A 22,335-nucleotide genomic window follows, 5' to 3' on the forward strand; every position below is an offset into this window, starting at 1 on the left:
GACACTTATTGAATACTTATATTTATGTTCTCTTGATTATGCTTGTAAAGTATAAAGAGGATCACACCTAAAAAGTGATAAATTAATAAACAAAGCAAAAGAATATGCCTATGCAATAAGCATTACAACCCGTCGTAGTATATAATTTACTTCAATATTCGAATTCACAGAAAATTAATTTCTAAGTGGTAAGAAAATGTCAACTAAAATTGTAGATATCACATGTAAATTGATTGGATCTATGTGGAATCATGTTATTATATATTAGAACTTACCTTTGCGTTAAAATTTAAAAATAACCCAATACAAATAGAAATTAACAGAACAAAATGATGAAAAATGCAAAAGGAAAGGAAAAAAAAATGGGGAGCAGGTGAAGAAAACAAAGTCCAATTGCATCAATCCTACATTCTCATCACTCTCCCCCCTATACCCCCAAAAAGATAAAAACTCTCTTCCCATCTTATTCCAAAAATTGATAGCCGGCAGAAATGGAACTAGCACACTCAATTTCACAATCCAGCGTGAGATCATGAAATGGACTTGAGCTCCTGCTACCAATTTCGTCAAAACAAAAGTTTCTCTTTCGTGATTATTGTAAAAGCCTATAACGAGTATGGTATGACTTATTGAAATTGAAATACTAGCAAAGTCTTCGATGGTGAGTTAGTCATAGTTATTGATAGTGATGACGAGACTGGAATGGATCATACCGCAACCACCGGCGCGAACCCCGGTGTATGCCGGTGCATCCTGAATCAACAATGGCTTCCTTTCTGTTTACCACTTCATAATTCGTGTTCTTCCAACTGACCTCCCCCTCTTTTTTTATAAATTCTTTTTTTCACAGTCCAATCCGACATATGCATACATTTCATGCACAGGGAAAAGTACATGCAGCCAACTGGCAATTTTTGTTGATTCGCATACAAAAACGAAAATGATTTAAGAAGGGGAAAGGATAGAGCAAAGGACAAAGCAAGTCTAGGATTTGAGTGTGATACGTTTGTTCTTTTCCCCCAGCCCTCTCCTTCTCTCTTTTCCAATACAGAAAAAGAACACAGAGAGAGAGAGAGAGAGAGAGAGAGAGAGAGAGAGAGAGAGAGAGAGAGAGATTCTCACCGGGAAATTCTGTTTATTTCAATTTTTTTGGAAAAGAAAATTCTGGGGCATTACTGAATTGCTCCTCAGTTCCTATAAAAAGTCCCTGTTGGAGTTGTAGAATCGCAGAGGGAATTCGGGACAATGAACACATCAACCTCACAATCCAGCGGAGACTGTGAGTCTGGCTGGACTCTCGCGCTGGAGCAATGGCAGGGAGAAATCCACAAGGACTACACTTACACGAGGTCAGGGAGAGGCAAAAACGAGGAGGAAGGAGAGGGGAATCTGTCCATGGTCTCTGATGCATCGTCCGGGCCGCCGTTCTATGAAGTCGAAGAGGACTTGAACAACGAGAACGAGCGCTCTTCGTCCGGCCCCGGGTCGCGGAAGCTCGGTTCCGGGGGCAGCAAGAAGAAGAAGAAGGAGAAGGCGAAAGAGCACGGGAGAGAGGAGGAGGAGCAGCAGCAGCATTTGTGCTATGAGGACACTGCAACCTCCATTCCAATGAGCTTCACCAAGGCAAGTCTCTTCCTGTAGTATATATTGGCTTAAACACACACACCCCCCACATGTAGAAGCAATGTGTAAGTAAGTGAAATTTCTGATGGCTTTGCTTCTTGGTGCTTTGCAGAAGAGACATTCTCCAGTGGACAATGATGCAGCCAGAGCCAAGGTAAGAAAACTCTTAATGTTCTACAAGTGACTGCACATAGTTTGTTTACCTTCTAACTAGGGTAGGCGCTCTGCCATTCAATCTCTACAGGGTAAATCTGAGTTGGAGAAGTGATAGGTTGAGAAAGCTGGTTCTGAGAAAAAGGGTGAGACGGTTTGTTGCCGTCGGCACACATCGCGCGACTGAATCTATGAGGCGCTTGCTGATGATGATCCTGTTCTGTTTTCTCCAATTGTTTTGCAGGAGGTTTGAAAGGCCGGACGTTGTGGTAATACAAGGGAAACTTGTCTCGAGTGTAAAGACGATGCTCAATCCGAGAGAAGATTGCGAGAGAAGATCGTGTCTACCTTCTCTCTTTTTATCCAAACTTTTTTTCTTTCCAACCTTTGACCTTCGGTGCAGGGGAAACCACCAGGGGCAAATAAAGATGTCTTTTGTATGGTTGCTTTCTAGGTGTCAAAAAGCCACATTCATCAGGCAGTTACTAGTTCTGTATCTAGGAATTCTTCTGCGGTTCTTCCGTATTGTGCAAAACACAAAATTTGCAAACCCGTAATTGTATCCTAATTGGCGAGGGTGCTGCATGCTTGATCGCCATCCCAGTTATCGGTTCGAAACTTCCCACCACGACCGGGATAGCGCATTTTGCAACCAGGGTAAGTTCGTCAACCTTCAAAAGCGAGCCAAAGTTTAGGAACCGGGGACTGGGTACAAAAGGGCCCCTTCTTGAGGAGGTCCTCACATTTCCAAAAGAAGGAAAAGAGAAAAACGCTTGCGGTTATCTAATGCCAACAGGCATAATTCTAACGTCGTACCATGAACTCGAAAGTTAACACACCCGAAATCGGAAGAAAGAAGAATCTTCTTCTGTTGTCCTAGACAGGAGATTCACCATCTAATAATTCTAGTTGGCTAGCAAAATTTCCTATAATTCAACAGATCACTACTACACTGGTTGAACAATTTTTACCGAAGTGACTTGACTCAGTACATAGGAATAAGAACAGGGAGATAGATAGATAGACAGAAGGGTCGAGAGGACGATCGGGAGTCCCTTTCAGAACAGAGTGTATCCTCAACACAATAGCTCGAAACAGTACCACCCTCTCCCTCTCAAAGCCACACACACACACAAACAACAGAGACGAGAATAAATGAGAAGGCCCAGCAAATCACACACAAACAACAAAAGACAGTAGGAAAGAGAGAGAGAGGGAGTCAGAATCAAAGCTGACCACTTTCGTTTTCTCCAATCTGAACCGATGCCAGCCTAGCTTGAACTTGGACGTGGCATGGGGAAATCTCTTGGTAAGCAGAAGCCCCTCCCTCCCTCTTCTCCTGGTGAGATAAAAGGACTAACGTTAAGAGGGGAGGGGGAGGACCCAAAAGGTAAGTTTCGTTTTCCACCAGAAAGGAAGCAGACAACAGCAACCTATCACTTCCCCCCTGATAACTACCCACTAGCCACTGGAGAATACGATCTAAAATACATGATCGAACCGGGTACAATAATTGAAATTTTTGTCCTGGTGGGGTTCCCCTCCCCATCTTTTATTTCGAGTGGCTCCCATCACCCAGAATCAGCTATCAGCGAAGCATATCTTGCCGAAGAAAAGTGAAAAAAAAAAAAGGATGCCCTGGCTTTTAGGATAAGGACAAGACTCCATTCCATGTCTCATCAGGGGGATGCTTTCTTTTCTTCCCTCTCCCTGTAAAAACCTTTCCCGACTCTGGTGCCTGTCTAAGACAAAGGTTACGACAAGGTTTGAGTCCTATGTGCATGACGATGGAGGACAACGCCCCCGCGACTACGACTAAGCTTTCCACTCTGCATGTCTCAAAAATCTACTTCCATGAAAACATCTCCGAACTCAACATGTGAGTGGCAGAGGCTGCTACGATGGCGCCAGAACTAGTAACAATGACTATAGATGGAGCTACCCAGAGGACGAGGAACCCAGTCAATAGCATGTCATCGACTTGAGATTGTTATCTAGCGATTCCAGCCACAACTGACCAGTCATCATGTACACCTCACTGTACTGGGACTCAAGACACACTCAGAGTAAGTTCATGTGTATAACAGTCACCATTAGCCATTGATGATTTACCACGAGGGTTCGATTTTCCAAAGGATAAGAAATCCTTCAATTGGTATGGAGAAGCTATCATGCTATCTGTAGATACCTCCTCTTCACCTTTTGATGATCCGCCATGAACATGAGCCCATTGTAAAACCTCTGGCTTCCTCCAATCTGCATGGGTGTTCAATGCTTTCGTTTTCCTTTCCCGATAGCAACCTTTCCCTATAGCAAAAGGGTTCATTTGTTCAATCACAAATGCATGATGGACAATAAGGCAGATAGCCTATCTATGCCCTTCCGCATTGCATGCTCCCTCACCACATACCTCTGGCATCTCTTCACAAAAGCTTATCGACAAACCCCTGAAATCCCTCCCTTACAGTTACCACTACAAACATGCCATCACCTCCATCTGAACGTAATCATGATCAAGAAACAGATCTGAAGACATGAAAAGGACTCATCTGCTCGTGAAGGTGCAAATGTCCATGGTTGCTGGAACAACGGGCAAGTTGAGAGGGTAGTTAAAGCACAGGGTTGGAAAGCATGTAAACAAGGAAGACCATGTAGCAAACAGGAGAAGGGGAACATAGCTGCCCTTGAAATTAAGCAAGTGTTCAGGCAATTTAGTATGGCCAGCCAACTTATATATAAAGCAAACCGTTAATAAATAATTGCCTCCTTCAGACAAGCAAACCGACCAGCAAGAGTACAACTTGTGTGCAAAGCAAGCGATGGTGGAACTCCAACTGCATTATCCAAACTCTTTCATTCCATTCACGCTTGGATCCTTAAAAAGGGTGTCAATATTAATCTTCGAAATATAGAACAAACAAGATTTTTCAGAGTTCTTTGAAGATTGATAGAAACATAAAATCATGGAAACCTTGCTTACCAATGAATGCACACATCTCAAGCAAAGAAACTTGGATTAGATCAAAATTTAGAGACAAGTAACACTAAGGTTAAAAAAAAGAAAAGAATTGACTTAAGGGATACAACGAAGAACAAGCTGCAGGCCCCCATGATCACAGGGAAGAAAGTGACCTGCTCTAAGGGACTGACTGTTGATTGACTTCTCCTTTGTAGGCCGCATAAAAACCATCTTGGCAAAAGCAGTCATGACCCGAAAATATGTCTGTGGACAGGTGCAGCTTCTAACGTTTTAACTACTTCCATCCAGGGTTTGTCTATGACCAAGATGGAATTCTTCGAAAGATGCCCAACAAACAAAAGAGGATCTCTGAAAGCAAAAAATTCAAAATTCCTTCTACTATTTTGCTTAGTATCTAATTCGTAAGCTTGTAAACTACGCTTCAGTTTCCCATTTACAGGCATATAATGTAACTTCCTCAATTTCGAATCCCGACCATTCATCAACTCTGTATTATCCTCCCGGTCCACAGGCAGTCCAAAGTCGATAATGCACATTGCCCTGTAGAGAAGACAACAATTTAGTAGAGACATTTTTAGCTCAATTCCAATTTGCCCTCACCCAAAATTGGCAATTTAACTAGAACAACCTAGTTTGCATCAAGTGACTGCCAAAGCAAAGGTAGATAAACAGATAACACTACTCCGTTAATGGCTCAATTGAGATTTTTTTTCTTTTATCTTCAGAAAGTATGTACTAGTGTGAAGCTGCAATCTTAGCAGGAGATACTACTGGGGCAAGTGGGAACATATCATATACAGCTTTTCAATTTGTCATTATTATGAAGCTCCAGTGACATCTTTCTAAGAAGTCTGCAAATATGTCCGTGCAAGGAGCTTATGCAATCCTCTTATCACAGAGAGGAGGAGGCGGGCCATCTTTTCCTTTTTTTTTTTTTTGGGGGGGGGGGAGGAGAGAGAGTGAGTTTGCACAATCTGTTCATAGCATGCAGCAAGCAACTAATTAAATATAATGTAAGTCACAACCATTTAATGTCAATCTGAATTGGTAAATTGCTGAGATGAATTATTAAGTGAGGCTTATGCTAGAGAATCTGTGTTCACAAAACAAAGCAAGCAAGAGTATGAGTAACGCAACATATGGGTAATTTGTTCTTTTTTTTTCCAATGATGTTCATAAGTGACGAGTAACAACCCCTTTCTGATCCTTGAGATCCTTTCATTGGAAAGGTCGTTGACCTTACTACCAGATTCCTACAAATACAAGTATACAATACAACACAATACAAAATCGATGGGCATACCTGGCACTATATATAATGACTGATGATGAACATGAGGAGGGTGGAAAAGAAAGTCCAATGATCTCCCCAGGAAACTCTTGGAACCTTTTGGGCAGAGAGAATGTGTTTCGCGTTGACCAGTCTCCTAATTGTTTGGCCTCCACATCAAGTACATACACCTGATTTGAGGATGTGGTGAATACAAGCACATTACTATTCAAAGGAGGAAATCCACCAGCAGTAACAGAGGCACCATCCAGTCTAGATATGAACCAGTGCTGCCTGTTCCCAATCAAATTTAAGATCAGCATTTACATTTGGTATGAGAAACAACCACAAGAACATTTTAAATAAAAAAGACCTAGGACAGCATCTTTATGAACTTGCAGGACTATATAGATAAGACTGGCTACGGACAACATATAGCAAAAGCAACATCTTCCATGGCACATGATAATCAGCAGCAAAAAGACTCGAAATCATATCGAGACACAAAATTGCCCAGATAACATGAAAAGACAACTGAGACAAATTTGAAAATCAAATAATCATGGACATAACAGACACAACTGACCATTATTTTCATATAAAGACATTTGGATCAATGGACATCTCAATCCTCATTTTACAACAAATCAGGTAAACATAAGAACAATTTCTCACCTTTGTAATTCAAGATTATACACATATACATCTCCAAAACAATTAACAGCAGCTAGCCACTGCCCATCAGAGCTGGTAAACATTTTTGTTATTGGTGGCTCCTCAGGAGGTAATTCGTCAGAAGGCTCCTCACGAGATGGTGTAAAGGTATATAGCAACTCCGAACTTCTGACATCCACAACCTATAGTGCCACAGAACACGTCACATGAAAAGATAAATTGTAAAGCCGGAGATCTATTCATTAATCCACTCAAGCTACTCATCTTTTGCATGAAAATAGCTACAAAGCAAGCACCTCCATGTTGGAGTGACCGCAAATTTTTTTTTTGAAGGGGGAGGGGATGGGGATCTAGAAACAACAAGTCCTACCACAGTTTATAGCCATATACGCAATCCAGAACAGGAAGAAATAACAATATAATAATAACAATAGAGCCTTGTTAATAAGTTCCCCTCGGACACTAGTTAAGTATACTTAATAAAGAAATGCTTTGATTTTAAATGCATTGATTACATATACACGAGAGACGGTAGATTGAAAATTATAAACTTTCCTTAATTTGGTGTTTAACAAGTGCTTCAGAGGCATTCATTAACAAAATCAATAACAAAAAAAAAAGCACAAACAATACAGCTGACGATTGACCTCAAGACAATACTCTTAGTTCTATTTCACATAACAAGGAGTAGCAACATTCACATGGAAAATTCTAGCAAAAAAAAACATTCACATGGAAAAGTAATCCAGCTCAGATCATCTGTCAAAATAAACCATTACATAAAAACAATCACACAGGAAAATCTAAAAATGAGTTATCAAGAAGCAACTTCTTCGCAACTCAACTTAGAATGACCAGTCTGATGCATGCCTGCCTATTAGGGGTAGCCATCAGGACACAAATTTCAGCCTTTGATATTAAACTTTGAACCGCTTATGTTTAGAGGAAGTTCTAGTAAGACAAAACAAGTAATAATTGGTTTTTCTCCTTAAGTAACAGATACAACAATAAACTCTCAGAGTTCCAAAAAGTACATAAAGACAAAAGAAACTTACATAAATCTTTCTGTCATGTCCAGCCATAATTAACCGATTAGAGTCGGCACTAAACACCATAGAGTGAACAAATGATAATCTGTGAGGAAGTTGTTTTTTGGTCACAGTCCACGAATTTTTACCATCCTCACGCCCCTTCAGTTCAAAAAGATTCGGCTTCACATGGTCTGAATAGGCAAAAAGCTCCCCTGAAGAAGAAAGAGCACTGCAAATGATTTTTCGAGATGCCTTGCTCTTCACTCGAGCCAGTAGTCCAGTAGCTGCCAAGCCCCCAGAAGGACCAGAAGCCTTACTCGGAAAGTTACCACTCTTGGTCCGCACAGAGAGAATATCTAAATAGTAAGGAGCCTGGACAAGAAGTAAAGGAGTCTGGTCGAATACTGAGCGCACTAGTTGAAAGGGCAACCTCTGAGGGGCTGGACAGATATCATGTGGAGAGAACTTGGTGAATTCCTGAACAGAGTAGGCAAAGAGCTTTGTGTCATCACCGGCTGAGATGAGCATGGGAACTCCCGTGTGAGCCCATTTACAGTAACTAAAATCAACAGGCTTCTTCCTATGACGAACTCTTTTAACTTTTTCATCTGGCAGGGAATCTGCAAACTAGCATAGTATATCTTGAGAGCTATGAAATAGTCATTACTCAGAAAGGTCAGTTAACATAGATATGCACGTACCTTCCCGGTTTACTGGTACTGCAACCGTCAAGGACCGAACATCATGCGTATGAGCTCTCACGTAACCGATGTAGACCCATTTCTTCATCTCTTTATGAGAAATCTTGTCATCACCATACACTGTCTCATTGGAAAGCTTATAAAGGATTACCTGCAGAATGGAAGATTCTTCAGAAAGTTATCACCCCGCCATTAAGGTCCAAGAAGAAGGAAAAGCATAGACAAGATACAACAGTGAAGATGTCACAGTCTGTATCGACCTAAAATCACAAGTAACAATTGCTGATTGATACTGGAGCCTATCTCTCATACTTTCAATCATTTGTTTATTGTACTGTTCGAAAAGCTACTTGGAGTTTTCCAATCGAAATTGATGTTGAACAAAGGCCTATATACCCTCATGATTCACAAGAAACTTCTCCGAGTGAATCCAAAGTATAAATTAGATGCAGAAATTACCCAAGCTACAGGAGCTCCACTAAAACAATTAAAAATGCTTCCAAAATTATCGTAGCCCCAAAGGAACATTGAATCATCATGACTGGTGAAGACTCTGATGAGAGAAGGTTTATAGTTATTTGTTACAAGACATAACTGAGAAACCAACATCCATAGAAGGAACCTGATTAGCATAATGATGTGCGATGATGCAGTTCTCAGAAATGAAAAAGATGCTGGAAAAGCAAGCATGTCCTATTAATTTACACAATGTCCATATCTATTACAATCGATATCTTTGTACTTTATGGATATAAACTGCAGAAGAAATTAAATTCCATACCTGACCATCAGATCCTGCAGAAAACACTCTGTTATGGTTAGGAGATACTGCGAGAGCATTCACATCGCCTTTATGATAAGAATGCCCCTGTAAAAGCGTTCCATGTTGACTGTCCCAGAACTGAACACTGCCAGTACTATCAGCACTAACAAGTGTTCCTGACCTGACACAAGAAATATACCCATTATACATTAGGCCAAATTGCCATAGCAGCTGCCGAAACATTAAGCCTCACAATGAAAACAGTTCAAAATGTTATGTTACCTTAGTGCAAGCAATGACCACACACAAAGTTCTGGTCCACTGCCCAAACCTCCAGGGCCTACTGTAATCCTATAGATCTCGCGACATGAAAGAGCATCCCAGCATCTTATGAATCTGCAGAAACCAGTTGATATGAGTACCTTTATGTAAACCACAGCGACAAGATGAGCAACAACTAGAACGAGGAGAAGGCATTGAATTGTCAGAATCCAAACCCAAAATCATTCTTGCTAATTGAAGCATACGAGAAATAAGAACACTAACCCATCACTACTTCCTGAATATATCATATTTGCAGCAGGACTCCATGCGACACTTAAAATTCGCCCTGAAATGAAGAGAATGGAGATTAGCATGGACAAAAAAAACCTGAACAACAGTTCTGAGGTTAAGAAATCTCACCGCTGACCCTAGGCAGAGATTTCTTGTATATCAAATCTTCCAAATCAGAAAATGTGTATAACCGCACGCAGCCATCATCACAACCTAGGGCTACACACACATCTTCCTCGTATGATGCACCATGAAACTCGACAGATTCAGAATCATCCTCAACTTCACCATCGTCATCATCTATGCCATTATCCAGTCTTTCATCTACATAACCATTTTCAATCTTTTGTGGCTTGGGTTCCTTATCATTATACGGAGACACAGCCATTTGCCATATTGCGACTCCAATTGAATCTATAACAGTCTGCAAGTGCAAAAAACAAACTGATGGGTAGGCAAACAATGCATTGCAGATACAAATTTGCCAGTAAACAGCATTAGACAACGACCTGTTTGCCAAGAACACAACATTTTGAAACTGGAAACATAAGAAAGCAACTTCATAAAAAGCACATTACTCCATGACAAGCATAAGAAAGGATATGCAAGCTCGTGAAATAGATTGATTTCCGGAATAGGCCAAGCAGACTTAGGAGGGTAACGCCATTCATATTTCTATCCATTTACCATCACTCAAACAGCATCAAATGTGTTATCTAGTTTTTGTACGAGGTCAAGAGATCGCTTCTGGAACAAAACCTATACTCCAGGTGCTTGAATTCCCCAACCAGAGTTCTATTCACAAGCCAAATGGAAGCACTAATACGTGAATTCAACTTCAAGGCCAAGAAAAGTTCCAAACACTGACATATGCACAAGAAAAGTTCAAACAGAAGTTACAACGCTACTAAGCATCCCGAGTCCCAGCTCAAACCTTCTGCTTCAAGTCAAATAGATCCCACTCCGAGACCGAACCATCGATACTGGATGAAAACAGCCGCCCACTGGACGTGCCTCTCGAGCCGGTCCGGCACCACACGAGCGACGACACTCTCGAATCGGAATCTCCATGAATAGTCTGAAGAGAAAAAAGAACACAAGAAAAAACAGGGAAGGCCCGAGCCGCCGTCAGAAACAAAAAAAAACCCTCTCGTTCTCTTGTTTTTCACATCGAATGAATGAGCAAAGAGAGCTCGCGGAAGGCGAAGCGATTCGACGTACGAGCTGACGGTGCCACCCGACGGAGCCGGGGGAGACGAGCCAAATCTCGAGCGAGCCGTCCTCGCGGGCCGCCGCCACCTGGGAGTCGTCGGCGCTGGCGGCTAGGGCCACGACCGGCGTCGGCTTCCAGTCGGCCGAGCTCGCTCTGTATGCCTCGAGCATCTTCTGGCGGCGGAGGAGGAGGAGGAGGAGGAGGAGGTGGTGGTCTCGCTTTGCAGAGAGGGCTGAAGACGGCGAGGGACGGCGGGGGACGGCGGGAGAGGGCGAGAGGGAGTGAAGGCGGAGAACATACAGAAGTCGATGGATGGAAAGAGAGCGTGGGAGCGGAGGGACGAAGAAGAAAGGGTGGGGGGGATTCAAGGGTTTAACCTGGCGGTGCGAATGGGCCGAGCCGGGTCAACCGATGTTGGGCCCAGGAGAGCGAAGTCGGAAAAGCCCATGGGCTACTTTTTTTCAAGTTGGGCTCGGGCCAGCCTCCTATAATTACGGAAGCCTTTCTTAAGTTTTTGCGCTTCGCCCGTTCCCAAGCCGAAAAAAAACAATGGTACTTTATAAGAGGAGTTTGCCTTTGGAAAAAGCTTCATTTGCCAAAAGCCACCATCACCCAAAAGATTTTTCATCGGAAGCAAATAGTTATGATAATTACTACATTGTAAAATACTCATTATGCGATATTTTTCAAAGTGGGAAAATGAAAAAAAGAGAGGAGCGAACCAAAGAAGTTTTGCTGATGTCGGCTTGGTTGGGGATGAACGGCACCACTCCAGCTGAGCCGATGCCGATGTCGCAAGACCCCGATTAATGGGAATGCCAAGGTTGCACGGCCCTTGCGAGATCTAACAAGCTTGAGACTCTTGTTTCTATCGTACTTAACACGTAACTAATGCCTCACATAATATTTCCTCTTGTTGGGCATCTCTTGCTTTCTTAGTAGAAATGATATGCCCTAAAACATCACGCGCGACACGTGTCCCTTCCATAAGAAAATCATAATAAAATCACACGAGTTTAACAGTTCAATTTTTTTACAAACACCGTTATTTATTATCACAACAAAATACATAGTCTTGGGAAAAATCAGGGTCACCTAACGCCACTACACCCATAATAACCTAATCACCATCCAACTCAAGGATTGGTGGCCTCCTCCACCATCTCGTCCCCTCCACCATCATCCCCAAGGGGACCACCAAACCCTCGCAAAGGTCCTACCATCTCGCCATTTACATCAATATACCATGCGACGAAACGGTGGGGAAAAAACTCAAGTAACCCTACATCCACCCAGACAGTTGAGCATAACATATACCATCTCGGATCCCGGTACAAGTATATCAGATTATTCCGATGTTTTATATATGTGGACTCCAAAACATGGCACGGGAAGAGGATCCATTCTACAAATTTGAAAAATAAATGAATAAGTTGAAACACGGTAAAAGAAATCTCTAAATTCAAAGTAGGAGATTATCTTACCACTCAACCTGGTACATGCAGAGCACAACGATCCCAGGCGCATACAAAATAACTATGAAAGACAATTAAATAAGTTGATGCATTAATTTACCTATCATGTTATGTTGATGGAAACCATAAACAATATCACATAGAATTATTCACTCAAATGCAAGAGGATAACATAGCACATTGTGATTCATGATTATCACCGATTAGTTCATTAATAAACATGTATGCACATAGCCATGCATCATATTAATTATTTCATCTTATTTCATCTCGACTACCAGGTCATTCTAACTCTGGGGCATCCAGATCTCCACTTCAAGGCATCCTGAACACTCAAAGGGTATCCTAACTCTACAGGGCATCCCAACTCCGTGACATCTCAGCTCCAGGGCATCCCGACTCTAAATATGTGAGCAACGGACATAATTTTTCATAATACTTTCTATATTTACTCACATAGCAACAATGCACATGATAACTTTATAATCATATGATCTCCTTTGCATCAACAACGAAATCAACGTTCTTTTCAAGAATCAACATCTTTTCATGTAATTTACTTTCGAAATATAATTACGTTGCCCTTTCAATGATCATATACGCGAATAATGATAATGATATGCTTACCTCTTTTCATTTATCATGCAAGCAAATGATAGCATTATCGATAATCGGTCACGTGAACATTGACAACCCAAATAATGGACAACATGACATTGACAAAGCTTGTATAGTAAATCGGTAATTTAGTCGAATCACAAAACTATCACTTTTTTGATTTAAAGGGTAAAATCGATGTCTTTTCATTTGGCGCTATTAGCAATTGGGTTTTCGTCCATTTGTTTGTTCGGATTGTTGGTCTTCGTCTTGACAAACATTGTGCACTTTTTTTGTTTTTATGAATATAGATTGCGGTCTCTTCGTTTATTTCATGTTTCTAGAGGAGCTTGTACTGTCCCATGCTATTAAACCAACTTAGGTGGTGGATCATGCATAGATAAACTAATGGGTATTTTGGGCTAAAGAGTTCAAGGCAGATAATAGATGCCTTTGTTTCATTTTGCTTGTATAAACAAAGCTGCTTTTGTTTTGTTGGTGTCTAAAAGATAATTGAACCTTGAAAGATGTATGTGTTGATTAGGAAAAAAGGAGGAAGATAACTTGACGAGAATGCTTGTTTTGGGTTAGAAAATGAAGTTTCTCATTGTCATTTACTTTACGCTATTGGGCTAAATGGTTTGGTCTTTAATCCCCGTGTATAGATATGGAATTGAGTAGAGAAGTTTCTCGTGGCTTTGCAGAGTCAGGCCATGTCCTTTGGTTGCTGCAGAAAGGATTTAATTATCAATAAGACATTGGAAGTTTATCTTAAACTATCTCCTGGCTTAAAGCTTCTATTTTCGTATTTTTGTGCTTGCTTTTGCTACTAAAAGCTACTATTGTCTTTTACTTTGTTCTATTTAGTTAACTCGTCCTTTCACTCAATATAATGCAGTTTTGTGTTAGTAGACATGATGCCTTATATGTCTTTAGAGTAAGGGTACGTTTGGTAATTATTCTGTTTCCGGAAATAATTTTTGCCCAGAAATGATTCTTATTTATTTCATTTCGGGAAACAATTTCTAAGCATTTGAAGGTGTTTGGTAACAACCCAAAATTTATATTCTTGGAATAGAAAAAGAACAGAAATGCGTTTGGTAACTGCACAATTTTTTTATATTAATAATATTTTGAATTTTTTAATATTTGTTTCTTTTTTTTTTCTTCTTCTTCCCCTTTCTTGGCCTATGGCCAGATCGCCGGCACCGGTGACCGGCCACAGGCCAAGGCCGGCGAGGGCGGTTAGTGGCCTGGACGAGGGTCGCCCTAGCCAAATTCGGCGAGGTAGCCTCACCCAAGCTGTGAGCCGCCCTCACCGGCAGCTGGCAGCCAGCCACAGGCTAGGAAGAAAACGAAGAAGAAAACCAAGAAGAAGAAGAAAAAAAAAATTTCTTTTCTATTTCTGATTTTTGTTCCCATTTGCTTCTTGATTTTGTTCCAAAACTGATTCTGAGAACAAATTTGTGTAAATTTGTGCCCAAGAACAAAAAATTTACCAAATGGATTGCTGTTCTTTTTTTATTCTCGAAAACAAAAGAATAGAATCAGTCACTATTTGACAAGTTACCAAACGTACTCTAAAGAACCTCACTATAATAAATATATTTACTCATATTGATATTGATTTTAGTTGTGAATCTAATTCTAGGATTAAACGCGCAGGTGAATGATTAGGGCATAATATTTTCTATTTCTATTAGCTTATTCTCATCATTTGAATTTGTTCATGTCACTTTAATTGTAAAATATGGGTTATAAAGTCAAAAGGTCAAAGTGGGATAGGAAAAAAAATAGAAAAAGGAAAAAGTGGAAATGTCAATAAAGAAGCAATAGTGGACTCTATTCTTTTTATCACGAGACCGAGAGCTTGCGGGGAGAGAGAAGAAAAGAAAGAGAAAGAAAGGAAAGAAAGAAAGAGGAAGAAAAGGAAAGAGAAAGAAGAGGGGTTTCGTGCTACTTATCATGGGAGCCTTGCCAAACCGAAGTTACTTTGTATCGCAATACCTGGTAAGTACTCGCGCCTCTCGATTGTCCAATCGGAATATTTTTTTCGAAATTAGGGCTTAATTTCGGAGTTTGGTGAAATTCAAGTTGCGTAGTCCAATTTTTGAGTTATCGAGTGGCGTATATATATAGAATTATAGTTTAGGGTGTTGAGGGGCCGTGGGGTATTGCGAAACTCGATTTGGACTTATGATTTGCCCAATACGAATTTTTGAAGTTGTGCGCGCGATGAACAGTGCACGACCAGCAACTTTCTATGCCGAATTTTGTAGCTTTTTGGCCCAAGTTTGGATCAATCAAGCTACGGGTTTTGTAGTTCTTTTAATGAGCTTTACTTTGACTATAAGCTCGCTTGGAGCGGAACTCGGTGGAGAAAGTTACGGCGCAACCAAGTTTCTTGCTCAAGCTCCGCGTTGCGGACGGTTTTGGATAATCGCTTTGGATGAGCGATTTATGGGCACCTTTTAGTCGTTATGTTAGCCTCTAAACCTAGTTTAGCCAAGTCGTAGTTGAGGTAGCATTTTATTCAATTTTAACGTTGTTTCTCGCTTATTTAATAGGATTGCGAGTTCGACAATTCGGGTAATCTTTGTCGTTTGGTCATAGACATTTCCAAGTGAGTGGTGTTATCTCTTCTTTGAGTTTGTAAACTCATGTTTCGAAAACAATATGAATCAGATATGTTATGAGTTAAATAGCATCATTAGTGCATAAAAACTCGGATCAAGCATTTACTATCCTGTTGATTATTTGAAATGGCATGGTAAGGCATTTCTGAAAAATGGCTTATATATCGATTATCGTGAAATGAATTGAGGAAATTCTTTAAGAAAAGAATTCTTTTATTAAAGGTTATACATATTGATTTATGGAGAATTATGAAATGGTTGTGGAAACATATTGTGATTTATGAAATGGATTATGAAATGGTTTATGGAATTAGTATTGTGGATTACTGGAAAATGATTGTTGATGCTCAATATCGCTGTGAACCCATGGAGGGGTTTGGGGGTATGCATATCGGGTAAGGATATCTCTCTGGGCTAAGCTACCGGTTTTGTAGGTAAAGACCTTGCCAAGGGAGGAATCTTAGTAGCCTTATCACAAGGTTTTATGTCGCGACCATGATTTGATATCGAGCAATAGATTGATCGATGGAATGGACCATCTGTAGCATCCCAGTACGCCACCTACTAGCGCGGTTCTTTATTCTCTTTTATGTTATTGCACAAGCAAAAGATAATACATAACTTAAGCATTTATAACATGAATTATGTACGAGCAAACACATTCAATCTAGCTTAAAGGGGGATATCTTATTTCCATTTCATCTTGTCTTATTTACATACTTGGATGATATCAAACACCAAAATTACTACTTGTGGGAGAGTCAAAAGATATATTTCTCCCTAACCGCCGCTAAGTGACACTACATAACTGTCATCAACATTTACACCCGTCTTCACAATTCAAGCTAAAAAGTAACAACTATGGTAATCTGAAATGGATCCCCCATGCATCCTACTCCATCCTCTAACGACCGCTACTCGCCATCACCACCATCATCTCTTCTATCACTATCAGGATAAGCGATAGGTCCCACCAAGCGTCCATCTACAAGAATGAAGATCAATACGAAGCGGTAGGTATATGGCCTCCTGGGACATTTACATCAATCCAGAGCATAGCAGTATAACGCACAAACACTACAGAGGGAAACACTAGATCAATGAACTAGTAATGCTCGCCCTCGAAGTCGATGGGTGCACTGTAATGGGCTATGAGAGATGCATAGATCAGCGGCATGTCTAAAAATCTGTAAAAATGAATATCAACAGAATTGAACTAATGCTCAACAAGAGAAACGACTAACTTATAAACCAATCGATCCAGCTAACTCTCGATCCCTAGAATACATCTAACATGAAACAATCAATGCACGCTATAATGAATGCACACGATTCGAATTGCAACATTCATAGTCACATGTATAATGCCAGCATGCATTATATGCATCACACGTTTCATTTCTCATTCATGTCATGTCATTGGGTCCACTCCTATCTCACAGTTAAACCGGTTTGCTGGTCGGTTCGTACGGGTCACTTTCGACTTACTGTTCAGACTTCCATGGCTTATTGGCCATAAACATCTCACTCTGAGGCATCCGAAGCACACAGCACAGAAGCATCCCGACTCCTCCGGGGCATCTTGGTTTTTAGCCAAGGCATTCACTTCTGGTTTGCTAGCCGGACTTCTAAGGTTTGCTGGCCTTGGGCATTACATAACATCTTTCTTTCACACAAATATCAAGCATATCACACGTAACTCATTTCATTCAGCACACTTTTCTTATGACATGATATCATGTCTCACCAAACAATTATTGCCTCATCAACACACTCAAGCTATTCACAACCAGAATTTCCAGAATCTGTTACCAGAAAGGTAACCCAACTTGCACCATCATTCGACATCATATTGAGGCCAATCATATCTCATTGGAAAGTCTAATGGATGTGGGTTCTATCTCTTATAGACACAAAATAGTGGTTCAATCATTTTCAATTAGTAAATCACGAGTTTGTATCAAAGGGTAAAGTGAAACAGTTTTAATCAACAATAAGAATCAAGACCAATAACATAGTAAATGATTTCAAAAAATTATGAAATTTGAATATGTCATAGAAAAGAACTTAAATGACATTTTTCATGGCCAGTGTAAAACCCAGATCATTCTGTATACACGACAAAGAGTCACTCAAAGTCAGACCAAAATTGGCCCGCTGGAACAGAATAAATGAATCACAAGAAACGCCTATTTTGTAACCCAAACCTTCTTAAAACATTTCGGAATTTTTATGTGTTTTAGAGATGGATGTCCTTAACAACTTTTGTGAGGAAGTATATCCAAATTCGAACTGGAAAATTTTATAAAAAATCAAGAAGACACAAAGGTCACTGATTTTTTTACTACACTAGACAGGTTTATACGGTAAAAAATAGGGCCTTCGTACAACCCATTTCAATTCAGAAAAATCTGAATTTAAAGTATGTTAGGGCGCGAATGATAATCATTCTGTTCCAGAAACAATTCCTGAAACAAAAATAGTTCCCAGGACGAGTTTCTGAGAAAAGAAACTCGTTTGATAACGACAAAAAATTTCTATTTTTGGAACAGAAACCCATTTGATAACAGCATAAAATTTCCATTTCCTGGAACAGAAACCCGTTTGATAACAACACAAAATTCTATTTCCCAGAAAAGAAATCCATTTTTTTAATAACAAAAAGTTATATTTCCAAACTTTATAATAAAGCAAATTTGATGCACACTGTGGACGCGTTAGCTCAGGCTCTAATGCCTCAATCAACGTGCACTTTGAAGAATAAACAATATTATAGCCATGTGAATAAATAAATATTTATATATGACTGGGAAATGATGAATATGATGGATTTTTCTGCCGGGTGCATAAGTCACACCGTCCATTAAATTAAAATAAAATCACTCCAATGTATGAGTTATTTTTCCTTGGGCTGTTTCTTGTGTAACTCAACAAAATGCAAACTTTAGAGTGATGCATTGAGCACCTTGCAATCATCAACAAAGCTTCTAGACGAAAGATTGATTGGCCCAAAAACAAAAAAAAAAAGAAAAACACATAACCTCTTAGACAAATTTAATACGACCTTCAAAATGTACAAAAAAAAATTACAAGATTTTATCACTATAACCACCCAACTTTTGCAAATAATTTCTTTTACGATTACATATCTTTTAGAACTGTGCACGTCCACCACTTCACTAAATGACCGTCCAACTTTGTTTTTGAATAACCAACTTTTGCATAACACTAGTGTGAACAAAACAACGACGAGAATGGACCAAAGTTTTGTTATTTTTATCACAATGGTCACATGTTGTGTTTTTTTTTTTTTGCTGTTACATTTGGAAAGTTGTATTAAATTTCCCTCAAATAAAACATGCTGCTATTTTTGTATTTGGCCAAGCTAGTGGAGAGTTGTCAAAAGTGTCCGGTCGAAAAGTAGAAGAACTTTGCCATTCTAGAAAAGAGCACGATCTGGGACGTCGTCACTCGGGTGTTAACTCAAAGTCCATTGTGGGTTATCCTTTTGGCAATACTTAAGAAGAATTCGACAAAAAGAAGTTCACGGGTAGCTTAGACACTGGTGAGTAATGTTCAACGACTTTTACATTGGATTCGTAACGTTACGTATGCCCGCACACGAATTTCAGTAAGATTAATGCAAATGGCCAAGCACTGGAACGGGTCTTCAGCATTCGACCACCATCGCTCTCAATATTTGCTCTCAATATTTGTGAGTTTGCATTGTTCCTCATAATATCCCAAATGCTTATGGAGAAAAGTAAACAAAGCACATCACATTACAAGAGCCAACATAAGAGATCCCAAAATATCATATCACATTACAAGAGCCAACATAGGAAATCCTCAAATACAAAATAATAAAAATACATTACAAAAGTCGGAAACACATTTTCATGGAATCTCCACCATATTATTATCACTTGCCAATTGATTGGCAATTCTTTTCTCAATCATGTTGATCTCGATATCCTCCTCGGTCGATGTATCGTCTATAACCTCATCTTGTGCACTTCCAAACAGGTACTTCGGATCACCATATAGGGAAAAGTTCTTATCCATCTTGTCTTGATCACGAATGTAATTATGGATAGCACAACATGCAATTACAATACATGATTGCTTTCGAATTGAAAATGAAGGCATGTGTCTCAAAATGAAGAAGCGATTCTTTAATACCACAAATGATCTCTCAATAACATTCCTTAGTGAAGAATGCCTATGGTTGAATAATTCTCTTGCTGTTGTTGCCTGCCTCACTCTACTCCTAAAATCATTTAGATGATACCGTTCACCTTTGAAAGGAGTCAAAAATCCCAAAACTGCAGCATAACCAGAATCTACCACGTAGCTGTGACATTCTGAAATTCGACCCATTTTCGAGATTTATGAAATGACTATATCTTCGATGTACTTTAGTTAAATCTCACTCGAAATTGATTACCCTCGAGAAGACTAACCATTAGGGAAAGGCTAACTAGGAATCAAGTAAGTGAATTTAAGAATTTGGCCATGGATCGACACTTCGACCATAAGGATTGACGAGGAGATATTTTTGGCCATTATAGATCGATCCAAGGATGGGTATGGGACAATTCGCAAATGATATACAATTGGATCGCGGGTGATTCTACTTGACCATGGTATGAATTTCGAACGATCATAAACCTAATCCGAACGATCGCGTCGATTGGAACTAGTGATTGACCCTCGCAATTACATGACAACCGAGGTCGCCATGGCTCGAGTAAGCTTAGATGTGGCTCGATATCGAATTGGCCACGAGTCGATATGCGTAACTCCTAAAAGCCACCTATTAGTTTGACATACACTGAAGTCGCGATTGATTGGTTTTAGCCATGAATTAGAATCTGGAATAGGATGTCGAATTTTCAATATTTCACGAAAATTTATCGAACGTCGTCTCATTTAGTGTGGCCAACTATCGGATCGATCGGAATTTTCGGAAAAGTGGAATTTGGACCAGGAGTAGAAAAAGACCATTTTACCCCTGGGTTATTTGAACACTTTTGAATTGTTGAAGGACAATTTGGACTTTTGGTTTTCCCTCCATAGCCGAAAATGGTGGACAAGAATGCCCCTCTCCTCTTTGCTGATTCTCATTTTGCCTTTGGATATTTGTTGACTTTTTTTTAGAAGCTTTAATGTGAGCCATTTGATCTTTGATGAGATTGACCAGTTAATCCTAGCCCTTGGAAAAGTCATAGTGGGGGTAGTTGACCCATTCAAGTCACTCAACTCACCATCTCTCTCTCTCCTTCATTCGCTCCCCCATTCGGCAGACCATCTCCCCCTCCTCTCTTCACTTTCAGCAACCACTCCTCCCTTCCAGCTCGACCAGCAGCTTTTGCCTGCCTCCCTCAGCCACCGTCAGACCGCTGTGTTCACCGCCGTCCTCTCACCTGGTTGCCGGAGCCGCCGTCAACCGCTGTTGCTGCTCTTGCCTCACACCACCGCCATTCTCTCCCATTCTCACCCTCACCTCCCTCATTCTCGGCCAGCTTCACCCCTCACCGTCACCACCACCCCGTGCCCATCCCAGCTATGGTTTGCCAGTGACCAGCGCTGCCGCTGAGCCACCCGTATGTCTGCCGGAGTTACTGCTGCTAGGCGTGACTTGTGCTGCCCTTCTTGCTTGGTCTTACTTGCTTAGGCTTTGAGTAAGTGGCTTCCTAACCCTTGACTAGGCTAAGGGATTACTAATAGACATGTTAGGGGTTGATTCATGGCTGTGGATAGTTGGTTTAGTGGTTAGATGAGCTTGAATTGCTGAATGGTTCATGTTGGTTGATTCTCAGATTCATTGCTGCTATGCGTCTGTGTTTTGCTATTTTTGTGGAGATCTTTATGGGCTGAATCTGAGATGGTGTTCTTCATGAAAGTTGACCATAACATCTTAAAATATGTCATATATTAATCTGGAATTTTTTGAGACCTTTTTGGAGTATTCGAAAGTCCATTTTCGGACCGTCACCACTCTACCGGATTTACTGTTCACCCGATCGGCGTGTCTTTCTGAATTTTTATAAAAATTTTCAGACCTCTTTTCAATAAACTTCCTTCGGGAAAGTTGTCAATAACACTTGTTTATATGACATATAAAAATTTTAAGATTTTCCAAGGAGATTTGGGTACTGATTGAAAGGGATTTCTAAGGCCGAACTGTCTGCCCTGGTGGTCAAATTTTCGATCTAACTTTGGGTGACAAAAATAGCTATTTACAGTTGGAATTGGATCTCGTGTCCTTCATGAAAAATGTTTGTCAAGATCTTTCCAATGACTTATCCAAAATTTAGAATTTTTAGAGTTTAATTACTATTTATTTTGAAAGGGTTTCGGTTATGGCGTAATTGCCAATTTTAAGCCTGATTTTGTGCAAATTTGGTTTCTCTCTCCTAGGAACTTTTCGATGTTGTTGTTGCACGAGAGGGCGTGGCTGGTTGTAAGCTGAGCTTGAATTAAATGGAAATTGGCTAATCGAAAGATGAGAAATTGGTTGAGTGATTGAATGCCCGTACGAGCACATAATACCCTGAGGCGTGTTACGCGGGGTTAAGATGAGAATTAATTGAGTGATTGAATGCCCGTATGATCACATAATACCCTGAGGCGTGTTATGCGGGGTTATAAACTGTCTTG

General features: G+C 40.3%; 1 protein-coding gene and 1 long non-coding RNA gene across 2 annotated transcripts; both read right to left on the bottom strand.

Annotated features, from left to right (window-relative positions):
- Positions 1 to 962: 962 nt before the first annotated feature.
- Positions 963 to 4,054, bottom strand: LOC130138182 (uncharacterized). Its single transcript, XR_008816592.1, has 2 exons — positions 3,013 to 4,054; positions 963 to 2,447 (listed from the first exon to the last, which is right to left on the bottom strand). It is a non-coding gene; the product is annotated as an uncharacterized LOC130138182 (long non-coding RNA).
- A 719-nt stretch (positions 4,055 to 4,773) lies between these two features.
- On the bottom strand, positions 4,774 to 11,299 carry LOC115685609 (WD repeat-containing protein PCN). Its single transcript, XM_030610690.2, has 11 exons — positions 10,973 to 11,299; positions 10,686 to 10,829; positions 9,881 to 10,175; positions 9,743 to 9,806; positions 9,479 to 9,592; positions 9,215 to 9,377; positions 8,434 to 8,584; positions 7,757 to 8,352; positions 6,702 to 6,883; positions 6,060 to 6,320; positions 4,774 to 5,296 (listed from the first exon to the last, which is right to left on the bottom strand). Exons 1-11 carry the CDS (start codon positions 11,132 to 11,134, stop codon positions 4,981 to 4,983), a joined length of 2,448 nt encoding a protein of 815 aa, XP_030466550.1. The 5' UTR covers positions 11,135 to 11,299; the 3' UTR covers positions 4,774 to 4,980.
- Positions 11,300 to 22,335: the final 11,036 nt, after the last annotated feature.

This window comes from Syzygium oleosum, unplaced genomic scaffold (assembly GCF_021117445.2).
Source record: "Syzygium oleosum isolate NSW1041296 unplaced genomic scaffold, Sole_v2.1 Sole_v2.05, whole genome shotgun sequence".
NCBI classification, from domain to species: Eukaryota; Viridiplantae; Streptophyta; class Magnoliopsida; order Myrtales; family Myrtaceae; genus Syzygium; species Syzygium oleosum.

Bases quoted from the DNA above. Each gene is read 5' to 3' on its own strand.
- LOC115685609 (XM_030610690.2), bottom strand. From the start codon at position 11,134: ATGCTCGAGGCATACAGAGCGAGCTCGGCCGACTGGAAGCCGACGCCG. The intron at 10,176-10,685 runs GTTTGAGCTGGG...TTGCACTTGCAG, and splicing joins TATTTGACTTGAAGCAGAAG to ACTGTTATAGATTCAATTGG. The intron at 8,353-8,433 runs GTACGTGCATAT...GCTAGTTTGCAG, and splicing joins AGTACCAGTAAACCGGGAAG to ATTCCCTGCCAGATGAAAAA.